The 12,951-nt window shown below is 42.7% G+C and overlaps 1 protein-coding gene across 2 annotated transcripts in view; it reads right to left on the bottom strand.

Moving 5' to 3' along the window:
• LOC306988443 (uncharacterized protein) overlaps positions 1 to 12,951 on the bottom strand; it is a 38,806-nt gene that overhangs the window by 10,791 nt on the left and 15,064 nt on the right. For both annotated transcript variants that reach the window (XM_079593446.1, XM_079593447.1), the window contains 2 exons: positions 4,399 to 4,437; positions 4,208 to 4,255 (listed from right to left, as the gene is read on the bottom strand). In XM_079593446.1, coding sequence (XP_079449572.1) covers positions 4,208 to 4,255; positions 4,399 to 4,437 — 87 coding nt within the window. The remainder of the gene's footprint in view (positions 1 to 4,207; positions 4,256 to 4,398; positions 4,438 to 12,951) is intronic.

Below are 12,951 nucleotides of genomic sequence, written 5' to 3'. Positions count from 1 at the left end.
AGTCAGATATGACGGCGCGCTGCAACACGTATCACCGCAGATGATCTATTCATCAAGCACCAAGCCAATGTGCAAACTATCGCAAATCAAAGTGAAAGTAAGTCGCAGACGCTTTAACACACAATAATAATAATCTTCATTAAAAGTAAAGAAACGAAATTATCTTACCAGGGCTGCCGCTCTCTCTTATTGCAGTCTTTGATGTTAGCTGATGATCAATAAAATGCAGCTATCTGTTGCTTTCGGTGACATTAAATCCATTAAATCTGCATAGCGTGGGAATTGAAGATCGGATTTATATCCGGTTTAAACCACATTTAGGCCTATGTGACCAGGTGTAAATGGAATCGTTTTGATAGCTATCCGATCTGAGAAAACGCATGAAGTGAACAGGTTTAAACAGCCCCAGAAACGCAGCAGACGGCCAGAGCATCGCCAGGCGTCCAACATCGTATGACTGCATAACTTACTTTCCTGCACAAGCGGTCGGCACCGTGCAGATGCACATGTAAAGGCAAGGTTTATTTGCAGATATGAGTCCTATAAGTGTAATTTTGGGAGTCCTGTTTATGACTGTCAAACTGTTAGTAAAGTTTCGATTGACGTTTTTTTTTTTTTTTTTTGCGCGCGCGCGTGGGGTGGGGTGTGGGGGATGGGATGGGAATAGATATTCGAATACATAGGCTGGTATTTGATATCCGTTCGAATTAGATTTTTCTCAAAAGTGACAGCCCTACTGTGTAGTATGAGAGCGTCACCTAACAGGTCAGTAGGATTGAGCCCTCATGAGATTATTACAGGACGCCCAATGCAGATGCCAGGTGTGATTGATCTTAGAAATGCTGATGTTCACATTGCCTCAGATGCCCTGATCTCTTACTGTGAACACCTTACAAAGGCAGTACACAGTGCCAGAGAGAGAGTTGAGTTGTGTTGGCCGACTCCACCAGAGGGTGGACTCACAATCATCCCAGGTCAGTGGGTCATGATAAAATCATTCAGACAAAAGCCGTTAGAACCTAAGTGGCACGGACCACATCAAGTAATGTTGATTACAGCAGCTGCAGTATTGTGTCAGGGAAAGAAAACATGGACTCATGTGTCACACTGCAAAGTGGTTCCTCCCCCTACAGGGATAGGATAGGACACATGGACCAGTGAGGAGCCCAGGGAAGAACTGGAAGCAACAGGCTTCTGGGGGCCAAACCTGCGGTGAAGACTCCCTTATAGGCCCTCCCCCTCCACTAGTCCATCCTCACCTCACTGTTTCTTTAGGTGTCTCATGAATTAAGAATTAGGGAAAGAAGGAACCACAAATAGCAGACTCAGATTGAACAGAGGATACAACCCTAATGTTTGCAGTCTTTACAACAAATACTGCTCTGTTGCCGTTTTCTCTTTTTGTTTTCTCTCTTCCTCTGTGCAGATACCACATGGCTGTCCTGAGACCCATATGCACCGACCTCCTCACCTGTTTATGAAGCCACAAATTTCCAGAAAACGACTCGACCCACTGCCGAGCCAACTATCACAAAGAAAAAAATACACAACGCAGAGACTCACCTACGGGAACTTCAGTCATCCCTACAACATGATCAAGATTGTCGTACTACTAACCATCATGGACATCGCACAAAGTGTGGACTCCAAAAACAACATATTCTTAGAGCTGATGAATATGTCAAAGAACGCCTTGTTTGCTGGAAAGAACGTTTGCATGCCACACGCACCTTCAGTAGGAGCAGGAATCCCATGGGTGGCACACCCTATCTCCAAATGTGACACGTGTACCTTATTCGATCATCATACCAGTGGATTATACCACAGGGATACATGTCACAACGTAACAATTCCTCCAGCTTCTCCGTGTTGCATTCCTGGACTACCATCCTGCAACCTAACTTCAGCTACTCCCATCATGACAGATCTACTCCTGCCAATGATGTTCTATTGGTGCATGGAAAATTATGCCCCAGCATCGACTCCACTGGGTGAAATTCCTCGTGAACGTTGCAGCTTTGTGATTGAAAGAGGAACAGAATCCCATGTGTACGTTACTACAACAGATAAGAAAGAGGAAGAGGACTTAAACGAGTGTCTCTCCAGGAACCCATCCCTACCAAATTTCTTTGCAATACATCAGTTGTGTATGATTCCTCCACCAACTGGCACTTTTTGGTTATGTGGAACTTCTGTCTACAGCATCCTACCCAGCCAATTCAACGGCAGGTGCACCCTGGTTTATGTTCTACCAGCTATCAGAGAAAATACACACTCCACCCCAAGCTCTCCACAGTTAGATAATTCAGCTCCTTCTACCAACCAAGAAGATGGCTGCATTCCCGGACTCACTTGTGCACAAACATGGTGGTCACGAACTCTTGGAGCATTAATCCCATCGTATGGTGTCATGCAGGCTCTCGATCAAGTCAGAAGCCTGTCGGATTCTGTACAGAAATTGGCCAATGATACGGCTTTGGCCCTAGGCAACATCACGGACACTCTCTCTTCGCACAAGATAATGATCTTACAGAACAGAGTGGCCTTGGATTATATTCTTGCAACACAAGGGGGAGCCTGCACCATTATCGGCCCTGAATGCTGCACAGGTTTAATGGATCCAACAGAGAACTTGAACAAAATCCAACTAGACATTCTTGATCTTTCAGATAAATTACACAAGATGACTGAAGATAATTCTTCATGGTTCGGAAACTTGTTAGGTAAACCCTGGCTGTGGATTAAGGAACTACACAGATCATGTGCTATGTGCCTGTAACTTACACCAGTTACAAGAATTAACTTTTAAGTGTCTAAATGTGTATATTATGTGAGAGTTATTAGAACTCTCAAACGGGGGACTGTAGGATTACAAATTTATTAAATGTTTAATTTAGTTTTTCCACTGCAATAGTATATAAACTGATAAAGTTTAGTAGACTGATTTCAGATGATTATTGAGTCTCCAGCAAGAGTCTCCTTTCCTGCCAGCCCTGTTTTTCTCTATTGTATTTTAAATGAGTCAGATCACTGGGATTCTCACCTTTCAGCCTAGCTGAAGGGGAGACTTTCACCTTTTGTCTTTACTGGCTCTGAGATGGCCCTTGGAACTGGAGTTCCTGGCCAGCATCAGCATGTGAATAGTTATGCTGATTCCTAGCTCAGACGTTGAAGAATTAGACTGATTAGATTGGCAATACAATAGAGTGAATATGCTGATTTTGCTCGGTTTCTCTAGATAACCTGCCATACCGGTTTTTGCTGGATAAGAATTGTTGTGGCAAAACAATATTTAACAAACGCAGCATTCCCAGGCAAAAGAGACGTCAATATTCAAATTGTATTTAAAAGAAAATATACATTTATTCTGCAGAATAGTTCCCAGTCTAGCCACACAGGCCAGCTGCAGGGTGAGGGTGAAACCCACCAACCCTAACAGCCCAGTATGCAGGCAGAGTGAGACCCAGACAGGTGTTTTTCTGGTAGTCTTATAATGTTCTCATCAAAGCATTCTATAAACACCCTCCCCAGAGGGCAGGACCTGAGGAACCCCCATGGTTGCCTCAACCCCTCCCTAGCCATAGGGTCTTCTGTCTCAGTGTCATAATCACAGCTGTATCAACGTTACAACATAAAGCTCAAAATACAGAACACATGGCATTCATATATTATCATTGAGAAAACAAAATAAACAAAGAAAAGATTAAAACTGCCACTACAGAATCAACTCCTCCCCTGCTTTCGTATGATTTGTTTGAATTTGTCTCCACCCCCAGAAGTCTCCACCTCTATGTAATCCCTCCCCCTTGGAATGTATAAATTACAATGTATACTGTTTAGATGTAGACTGATTTTGGACGAATTAGCTCAATAAAAAATAACTTCTGAACGCGATCCCAACTGTCTCACTGGTCTTTGCTTCGATCAAAGAAAGCTTTACAACAGGGGAGGGCTCCGAGCTCGGAGTTCGGCCCGACCCCAGAGTACTCCCCCCGGTTGTGGTAAGAGTAGATGGAACTAGAAGTGAGGAGGGTGGAGGAGGGATGCTGATAAACTGTCAATGAACAGAGGTAGGTCTGCTGTGTATTTATACCCTGTCATTGAGTTGATTACTGATTGATCTCCACTTGTGCTAATTGGGTTAATTATCTGAACCTGCTCCTCCCGAACTTTGTTACATAAAACATAATTTAAAGTGACATCTTACTGAGTGGAGGAAGTCCTTCCAAGCTACCTCTACTCCGTATTGTATGACCTAAAATTGAAAACAGGTAAATTAATCAGAGGAGGAAATCTCTACATTCTAAATAATATCTTACTACTACTGGCATTTAATACAATGTATGTTATATATTTTTTTCCACTATGTTATGTAGGAAATGTCTTCACATCTCTCACCTTCCATTAACTCTGTCTCTGTTGTGCTATCATCTCCCACTGAAGAGAAAAAAATATGTAATTTAGTATGTAAACACAAATTAAATTAAAGATTAATTGACAGTTAATGACAGTTACAGTAATATTATAGAATTATCTAATAATTCAACCTCAAAAATTCAGATGGCAATTAAGCACAAACATACACTTTTTTTGTTTGTTTTTTTAAATCATGGTGGAGAATTTAGATCAACTTGTGGGACTGTGGAAACCAGGCAGCCTCTGCCCACAATTATGTAAAACCTGAACACACACACACACACACACACATGTTGGTGCAAATACATTATGAGGACTCTCCATACACTCTTAGAAAAAAAGGTACAGTGAATGTACAATTTTTTTCCTATGGGTACCGTACAAAATATATAAGTGTTTCTTTAAAGGTACACAATCCTCAGGGTACAATTTTGTTCTCAAAACGACTTATAAAGGTACAACTTTTTAGTTTTGGATGTGAAAGGGCCATTTTTGTACCTTTTGAAAAAAAAAATTTAAACAGGCTTTTCACAAGGATTCTTCTTGGTGTGACAACGGCCTTTATCAATGGACTATAAACTTTCATACCTTTTTTTATTTTATTTTTATAAAAACTGGCAAACACTTTTATTTATATATACATATATATATTTCCAGGGCTAGTCGTTGTAATTTGTGGTTATCTCAGTTTTTACATTTTGAGACCAAAAATGTCCTGCTATTGGGATTGCAACATTTTGTTAGGCCGCACGGGACTTCCCCAACGCAACGCTCCGACTCATATTATAAACGGCCATCAAACGGAAGATCAAGTGATTACTAATTAAAGTAAAATGGACAGCACAGAAGCGGTACGAATATTTAATGCATTGTTACAAACACACTTGATGATATTAAAAATAATAAATATTACTTTTTGATTTTAAAAGTCCACCACTGCAAAATGATGTCCAAAAGCCGTCTTTTCAACATCTTTGGCACAAAATTCTTACGTTGAAAAGACGTCCACTGAGGAGCCAGATCTAAAGTCCGATATAGACGTTCATGGACCCTTCGTACGAGGTTAAAAAAATGTGGCCATTGTGGACATACTTTCAACATCATTTATTAAAACTCGCGTTTACTTCAATGTAATTTCCTTACATTGTTTAGATGAGGTTTAGATATTGATATTTGTTTCATTTTAAGTCACCATTGTGGAGATAAGTGTTTGCTTTAGTTGGGCTTTTGTTCCTCGTTCTTCTTGCGTTAGCCTTTCCTTGGCTGCTGTAACTGTATTTGTAAAACATAATTGTTGTTGCAGAGATAGCAAAGATAAAGCAAGATTAGCTGTCATCAGCTCCTTGTTTTTTTCATTTATTTTTTTAATTTTTTTATTACAGAGTAAAATGACAAGACAAGCTTCAAACCCCCCACCCACCTCTCCATGCATTCATACCACAATCATCCACACATTCATAGTGTTATCACAAAAACAAAAAACAAATACAAGGAAGCACAAGGCAAACCGAATAACATAAGTTTTTTTTTTTTTAAAAGTAAGTAAATCAATAATACCAATCAAAAATCAATAAACAAAATACCACAGAATTAGCAAAACATGTATGTCATGACACATGGCGCATCTTTAAGAAAGTACACATAATATTTATATCTCTAACTCAAGTAAGCAGACATTCCATTTATTTATTCTCATGCTCAGTTATTCTGTTGTTATTTCCTGCTATAATTGTTTCCAGCATATACTGATGAAATACTCTATTCCTAAAATGTTTTATACATAAATTTGATAAAGCTCCTTGTTTGTGAGCACTTAATGTTGTGTTTAAAATTTTGACTGTATATTTGGCATTTATAAGTATAACCACTAACTGTCATGAAACTGCTCCGAGACTCGAAGGTGAGATCCAAATGTAGCTTTATTTGCTCAGAGATGCAGTGTGACACAAACAAAACTTTGCAGTGAGTGAATGGGTGAAGCAGGCTTATATGGGGATGAGCTAAACAAGATAATGAGACACATGTAAATGTGATCAGTGATGATGAGTCCGGGCAGTGAGTAATGGGAAATGTAGTTTGTGAGGGAGTGATAATAGTCTGATGTGGAATGGTCTCTTGTGGTTCTCAAGGGCACTCCAGTTACACTAACCATGTGGAGCTATAATATTGGCACCAAATTATCAAATTATCAATTATCATTAAAATTATCACTTATTTGAAGGTGGATAAAAAGCATGTGTACACAATGTTTTGAAAAAATATATCATGTTGTCACACACAGACATCAAGATTTTGGATATGAATCACAACAACGATGACAACCAAAACAAAAAAGCTTGGGAATCAAGGATGAGTTTTGTACTATGAAAGCTACCCATCATGCATTGCAGCATGACACTTTTTTATTGTCACCATTGTTGTGAATAATATGCAAAATCTTGATGTCTGTGTGTGACTACATGATACTCTTGCTCAAAACAATGTGTATACATCCTTTAGATTCACCTCTAAGTAAGTTATAATTGAAATGTTATTAGTGCCAATAATGCAGTTTCATACCAATGTAAATACTATAAAACTAGTATATACTATAAAATAATGCGGCTATAAATACCAATGCATCTGACAACATTAGATGCTTGTTTTGTGATGACAACAAGGACCTGATGACAGCTGATCTCAATTTTTCTTGACTATCTCTGCCACAAAAATTGTGTTTTACAAACACAAAGTTAAATCAGTCAAAGAAAAAGCTAACGCAAAGGGAATGGGGACCAAGAGCCCAACTAAAGCAAACACTGATCACCACAATAGTGACTTCAAATGAAACAAATATCAGCATCTAAACCTCTGATAATTTTCACTAAGATCTTCTGTAGATGTCTGACAGAAATAGTCAAAATATCTGTATTTTATGTCTGTGATTAAGTTCAGCACAAGTGTCTGAGCCAGAAAGTCTTTCCTTCAGATCTGGTTTCTCTCATGATCCAAAGATGTGTGATTTACAGAAGTGTCTTTTATGTTCATAATGTTTGGACAAACAAAAACTGTCTGTGAGTTGCTTTGCAATTACAAAAGGAAACTAGATTAAAAAGTTCGTCGAGACAAACTTTAAGTTGGGTTGAGAAAGCCGGACCAGATAGTTTGAAGAAGTTTAAAGTTCAAAGTAGTTTAAAGTTTAAATTAGTTTAAAGTTTAAAGTAGTTTGAAGTTTAAATTAGTTTATAGTTTAAATTAGATTACATTTAAATTAGTTTAAAGTAGTTTAAAGTTTAAAGTAGTTTAAAGTTTAAAGTAGTTTACAGTTTTAAATAGTTTGAAGTTTAAATTAGTTTGAAGTTTAAATTAAAGTTTAAAGTAGTTTGAAGTTTAAAGTAGTTTAAAGTTTAAAATAGTTTAAAGTTTTAAGTATAGTTTGAAGTAGTTTAAAGTTGCTAGGGTGTTTCTATAGGGTTGCTAAGGTGTTCTGGGTAGTTGCTAGGCTGTTGCTAGGGTGTTCTGGGTGGTTGCTATGGTGTTGCTAGGCGGGTTCTAGGGTATTTTGGGTGGTTGCTAGGGTGTTCTGGGTGGTTGCTAGGTGGTTGCTAAGGTATTTTGGGTGGTTGCTATGGTGTTGCTAGGGTGTTCTAAGGTATTTTGGGTGGTTGCTAGGGTGTTGTGGGTGGTTGTTAGGCAGTTCCTAGGGTGTTCTGGGTGGTTGCTATGGTGTTGCTATGGTGTTGCTAGGGTGTTCTAAGGTATTTTGAGTGATTGCTAGGGTGTTATGGGTGGTTGCTATGGTGTTACTAGGTGGTGGGTAGTTGACACAGATGGTTACTATGGAGATTTTATAGAGTTCTTAGCATGTTCTTGGCATGATTTAGCACTTAACTAATTGCTATTCGCTCCGTGCACAAAATGGCGACCGTTGACGTTCGAACCCTGACTGTGCGGGCCAGTACTTCCGGTGATTTGACAGCAAGAGCGGGAGACAGCGAGAGCAAGAGACAACAGTGACCGAGTTCCATTACTAGAGAGATAATTTTTCACGAGTGTTTTTAGGATTCAAGAGAGGGGCCTTTCCTTTCGTAGGGCTGTAGTCAACCAAAGAAATGCTTAGTCGACCAAAGTCCTGTCCTGAGCAACGATCAGTCGACTAAAAAAAAAAAAAAAAAAAAAAAAACCCGATGTTTTGCATTTTGATTGAACATTATTAAACAATTGTCAGAGCATTTATAAAACGAAAACGAAAAACATCAATAATACATAAAAAATATATAATAATAATACAATTCTTTGAAAATTAAAAAAGCAGGAAAATATACTGAGACACCCCAAGTATCTGTACTTCTACTTGAGTAGGCCTACGAGAAGTGAGACGGACTATTTTCTTTAGCGGAAGCAATATAAATCGTTTTTAAATCCATAAACTCCTTTTAAAATCAATATTTTGTGTCAAATTATTTATTTATTTGTTAGGTAGTCATGTAATAAGCGGTATAATGTAGAGTTTGTCTTACATGTAATTCATGAGTGTTGTGGGATGTGCCTCCAGTGTGTTTAGTTTAGGACAGCTCAGTGTGTGTGAATGAGATTGAGTGAGTGCGCGTGTCCGAGATGCGCCCCTCCCCCCTGTATGACGCCCGTGAAACAGCGGATGAGAGTGGTGTGGGAATAATACGGTGACCAGTGCAGGTAGTTAGCTATGTGCAGTGTATTTCAGTGCAGCCAGAAAAATAAAGACACCCAAACTCTTCGGCAAGACGGCCTCTTTGTTTTTGTATGCTACCATCACACTAAACAGCGTGAAGTTTAGGGAATTAACCCCGGGAGGAAAACTTCCGGCCCTGGAGAAGACGGATCTCCCCTGTCTCTCCCAACCACGGTTAGGAGACAGAAGCAGGAAAGGTTAACATTGGCGACCACGAAGGGACATTTCATGTTGTTAAAAGACTGGTGAGCATCGAAAATAAAAGGACAATAAAAAGTAAAGCCGAGTGACTGTGTAATACAACAGGGCGGCCGCTCGCTATCCCTCCGATGTTTACGGACGAGAAACGAACTACTCAAACCCGTTCATGTCACTAACCAATGTTGAGGACAACAGTCAAGGTACTGTGAAAGCTTATGAACGAAAGGCTGAGAGAAAACGCGAACATTATAACCCATTCCTGTGTGATGAAAGTAGCACTAACACACTTGTTAATGGAGAAGATCTGTTCGCGCCGTTCGAAAGCCCCGCCCCCTTTTCGCCCACAAATCCCTTTTGCAGAGGCAACAGGCAAAGCCACGGCTACGTGGGAAGGCCAGACATTCACATTTTCACATATCCTGCTCCAGACATGCCATTTAAGGGGCACTATGAAGTCACAAATCCCTTTGCCGATGCTCACATGGGAAGTTTTGTACATAGCACACCTGCTATATCCAAACCTGAAGCCAGTACGCTTCCCATGCCCTATTCTTTTATTAATCCAGACATGACTGGAAAACATAGACATTTCCCATTGCGCCAGCCCTGTCCCTCATCTCCAACACGTAAGAGCCGCTCTGCGCCCCGTCAGCCTCCTCTGTCGGACAGTGATGAGGACTATAACCCCAAAGAGAGAGTCCCCACTCTACGTCCCGGCCAGTACGATGGCAGCACACCATGGAGGGAGTTTCTGCACAGGTTTGAGAGCTGCGCGGAGGCAAATCACTGGTCAGTCAAAACAATGGTCATTCAGCTGAAATTCTGCCTCACCGGAGCTGCAGGCGCCATCGTCCACAGAAACCCTCGTTCATCCAAATGGGACTACCGCCGCCTGCTGGAGGAACTCGAAACTGCTTATGGCCCTTCTTCAGATCATGCAGCGGCTGTAGCAGTAGAGCTGAGGCAAAGAGTGCGTAAACATGGTGAGGCGCTTCATGTGTTCAGGGATGACATTTATGGAAAAGTAGCTATAGCTTATGGTGATTGGTCAGAGGCTGAGCAAGACGCTATAGCTGTGGAAGTTTTCACAAACGGCCTGGGTGATGCAGAGCTAGTTCAAAGACTGTTGGAAAAACGTCCAGCTACACTAGCCAAAGCTTATGAGATAGCCCATCGTCATGACACTACCAAAAGAGCTGCTTCCTATATCACCAGCATCATGCACCCAGGGGCCCGCAACATCACTGAACGCAGGCCCCGGGCTGCTGTTGTCAGAGAAAAAGACAAAAATGAGACTGTGACTACCACGACCTCTGCAGTTAGCCCAGCACCCAATCACTTTGTTCCACGCGCATCTGCAAAAACATTTAAGCAGCACAAGAACTTTAAAAAGGGTGATATTCGCTGCTATAACTGTAATGGTTGGGGTCACAAACAGAGCCAGTGCTCGTCCCTGCAAAGAAATACAAAGACTTTCTTTTCAAGCGCCGCCAAAGAAAGCCTGCTGACCAATGTGTTCCACCTTAAAAGCCAGAATCGTGAAATGAACATTCGCATGCGCATAACTGAGCTGGAGGTATGTGCGGTCCTGGACAGTGGAGCGCGGAGGAGCGTGCTGCCCCTTCACCAATACAACGCCATTCACCAAGACGTGAGACCACCGCTTCAGTCATCCATCGTAGAGACTTTGCTCGGGGTGGGACCGGGAGACGTGCCAGTGCTTGGTGAGGCCAAGGTACCGGTCAGTATCAACAACCGTCAAGTTGAAGTGGACTTCCTTGTAGCGGACATAGAGGGCAATGAGGTGCTGCTTGGCCATCCTTTCCTCACCCAAGCTGAGGCCCGCCTTGATTTTGGTAAGCACCGCATAATTCTGTTTGGGGAGGAAGTGCCCTACTTTCACCCAGAGGCTGTTCCGAAGTCACACGCTGTAAGAGTAGCCAGAACTGTTGTGGTTGAAGCGGGACCAGAGTACCTAGTCAAGGGCAACGTGCACGTTTGCAGAGAAGCTCAGGGAGACATGGTGCTTAGCCCCACAAAAGGCTTCGTTGAAAAGCACAAAATACTCATTGCCAGAGCCCTAGATCGTTCCATTACGCCTCTTTAACCCTGGCAACAAGGCTGTGACTATTAAAGAAGGTGCCATTGCAGGCCTCCTCCAGCCAGCTGAAGCTCTGTCTTCATCCAGTGTCCCCACAGCGGCAGACTTTCCAGCCAGCCCCCCTGCAGTTCAAGAGCACCTCCAGGAGCTCTATGCCCAGAGTTCCACTGACTTTAATGACAGTGAAAAACTTGAACTATTTAACCTGTTGTGCGCCTATGAAAGTGTCTTTTCCAGGGGACCTGGTGATCTGGGCCGGACCAGTCTTGTGCGGCATGACATCATGACCCGGCCGGGACCTCCAGTGAAGCAGCCTCCTCGTCGTATGGCTGGGGAAAAGCAGCAAAGCGCAGAACGGCAGATCAGTGACGGCCTCCAGAGCGGCATCGCCACACGCAGCCACAGCAGTTGGGCCTCACCGATTGTTATGGTGCGTAAAAAGGATGGGACTTATCGCCTTTGTGTAGACTATAGGGCACTCAACAGCCACACCATCACCGACGCGTACCCGCTACCTCGCATCCAAGACACGCTGGACACTCTTGCCACCGCCAAATGGTTCAGCACTTTGGATCTTGCGTCAGGTTATTGGCAAGTTGAGCTAACACCAAGAGCCCGCCGTGCAGCCGCCTTTTGCAACCGTAACGGACTATTTGAATGGAATGTTATGCCGTTTGGCTTATGTAACGCGCCGGCGACTTTCCAATGTCTTATGGACCGCGTCCTTGCCGGCATGCAGTGGGAGACCTGCCTCGTCTACCTGGACGACATCATCGTGCTGGCCAAGGATGTGCCTGAGATGCTGCAGCGACTGAGCCAAGTGTTCCAGAGACTTAAACAAGCAAATCTCAAACTGAAACCTGCCAAATGCTGCCTGTTCCGCCGCCAAGTTACCTATCTAGGTCATATTGTGTCTGAGCACGGTGTGGCCACTGACCCCAATAAAGTCAACAAAGTTCAAGCCTGGCCCACTCCCACATCAGTCCAAGAGGTCAGACGTTTCATTGGCCTCGCCTCCTACTATCGCAGGTTTGTGAAAGACTTTGCCTCCATTGCCGAACCGTTACATAACCTGACGAAGAAGAATGCACACTTCCAGTGGCACGCTGAACACCAAGCCGCCTTCGACACGCTCAAGCACTGCCTCACCACAGCCCCTGTCTTAGGCTATCCACTGGACCATGGTGAAATGATCCTGGACACCGATGCCAGCGACACAGGTATCGGCGCTGTCCTGTCGCAAATGCAGGGTGGCACCGAACGTGTGTTGGCATTCGGCAGCCGCAAACTAGCCAAAGCTGAACAGAATTCAGTGTGATTTGGACTCTGACACCAGCTCCCTATTGCTGAGTCCGGTGGGGGTAAGCGCTGTCAATGTTACCAACACAGACACTTTAAAACACACAGCGATTATTAATGTGACAAACACAAACGAGACCAGACTGTTTCCTGGCTGGAGTATGGAGGAGTTGCGCCAGGCTCAAGCTGCTGATACAGACATTGCACCAATCAGAGCTTGGTTAGAGGTCAGCAGCGAGCGGCC

This window comes from Phoxinus phoxinus, assembly GCF_949152265.1.
Source record: "Phoxinus phoxinus genome assembly, chromosome: 20".
Taxonomy (NCBI): domain Eukaryota; kingdom Metazoa; phylum Chordata; class Actinopteri; order Cypriniformes; family Leuciscidae; genus Phoxinus; species Phoxinus phoxinus.
This window is presented reverse-complemented; position numbering and strand designations above follow the sequence as displayed.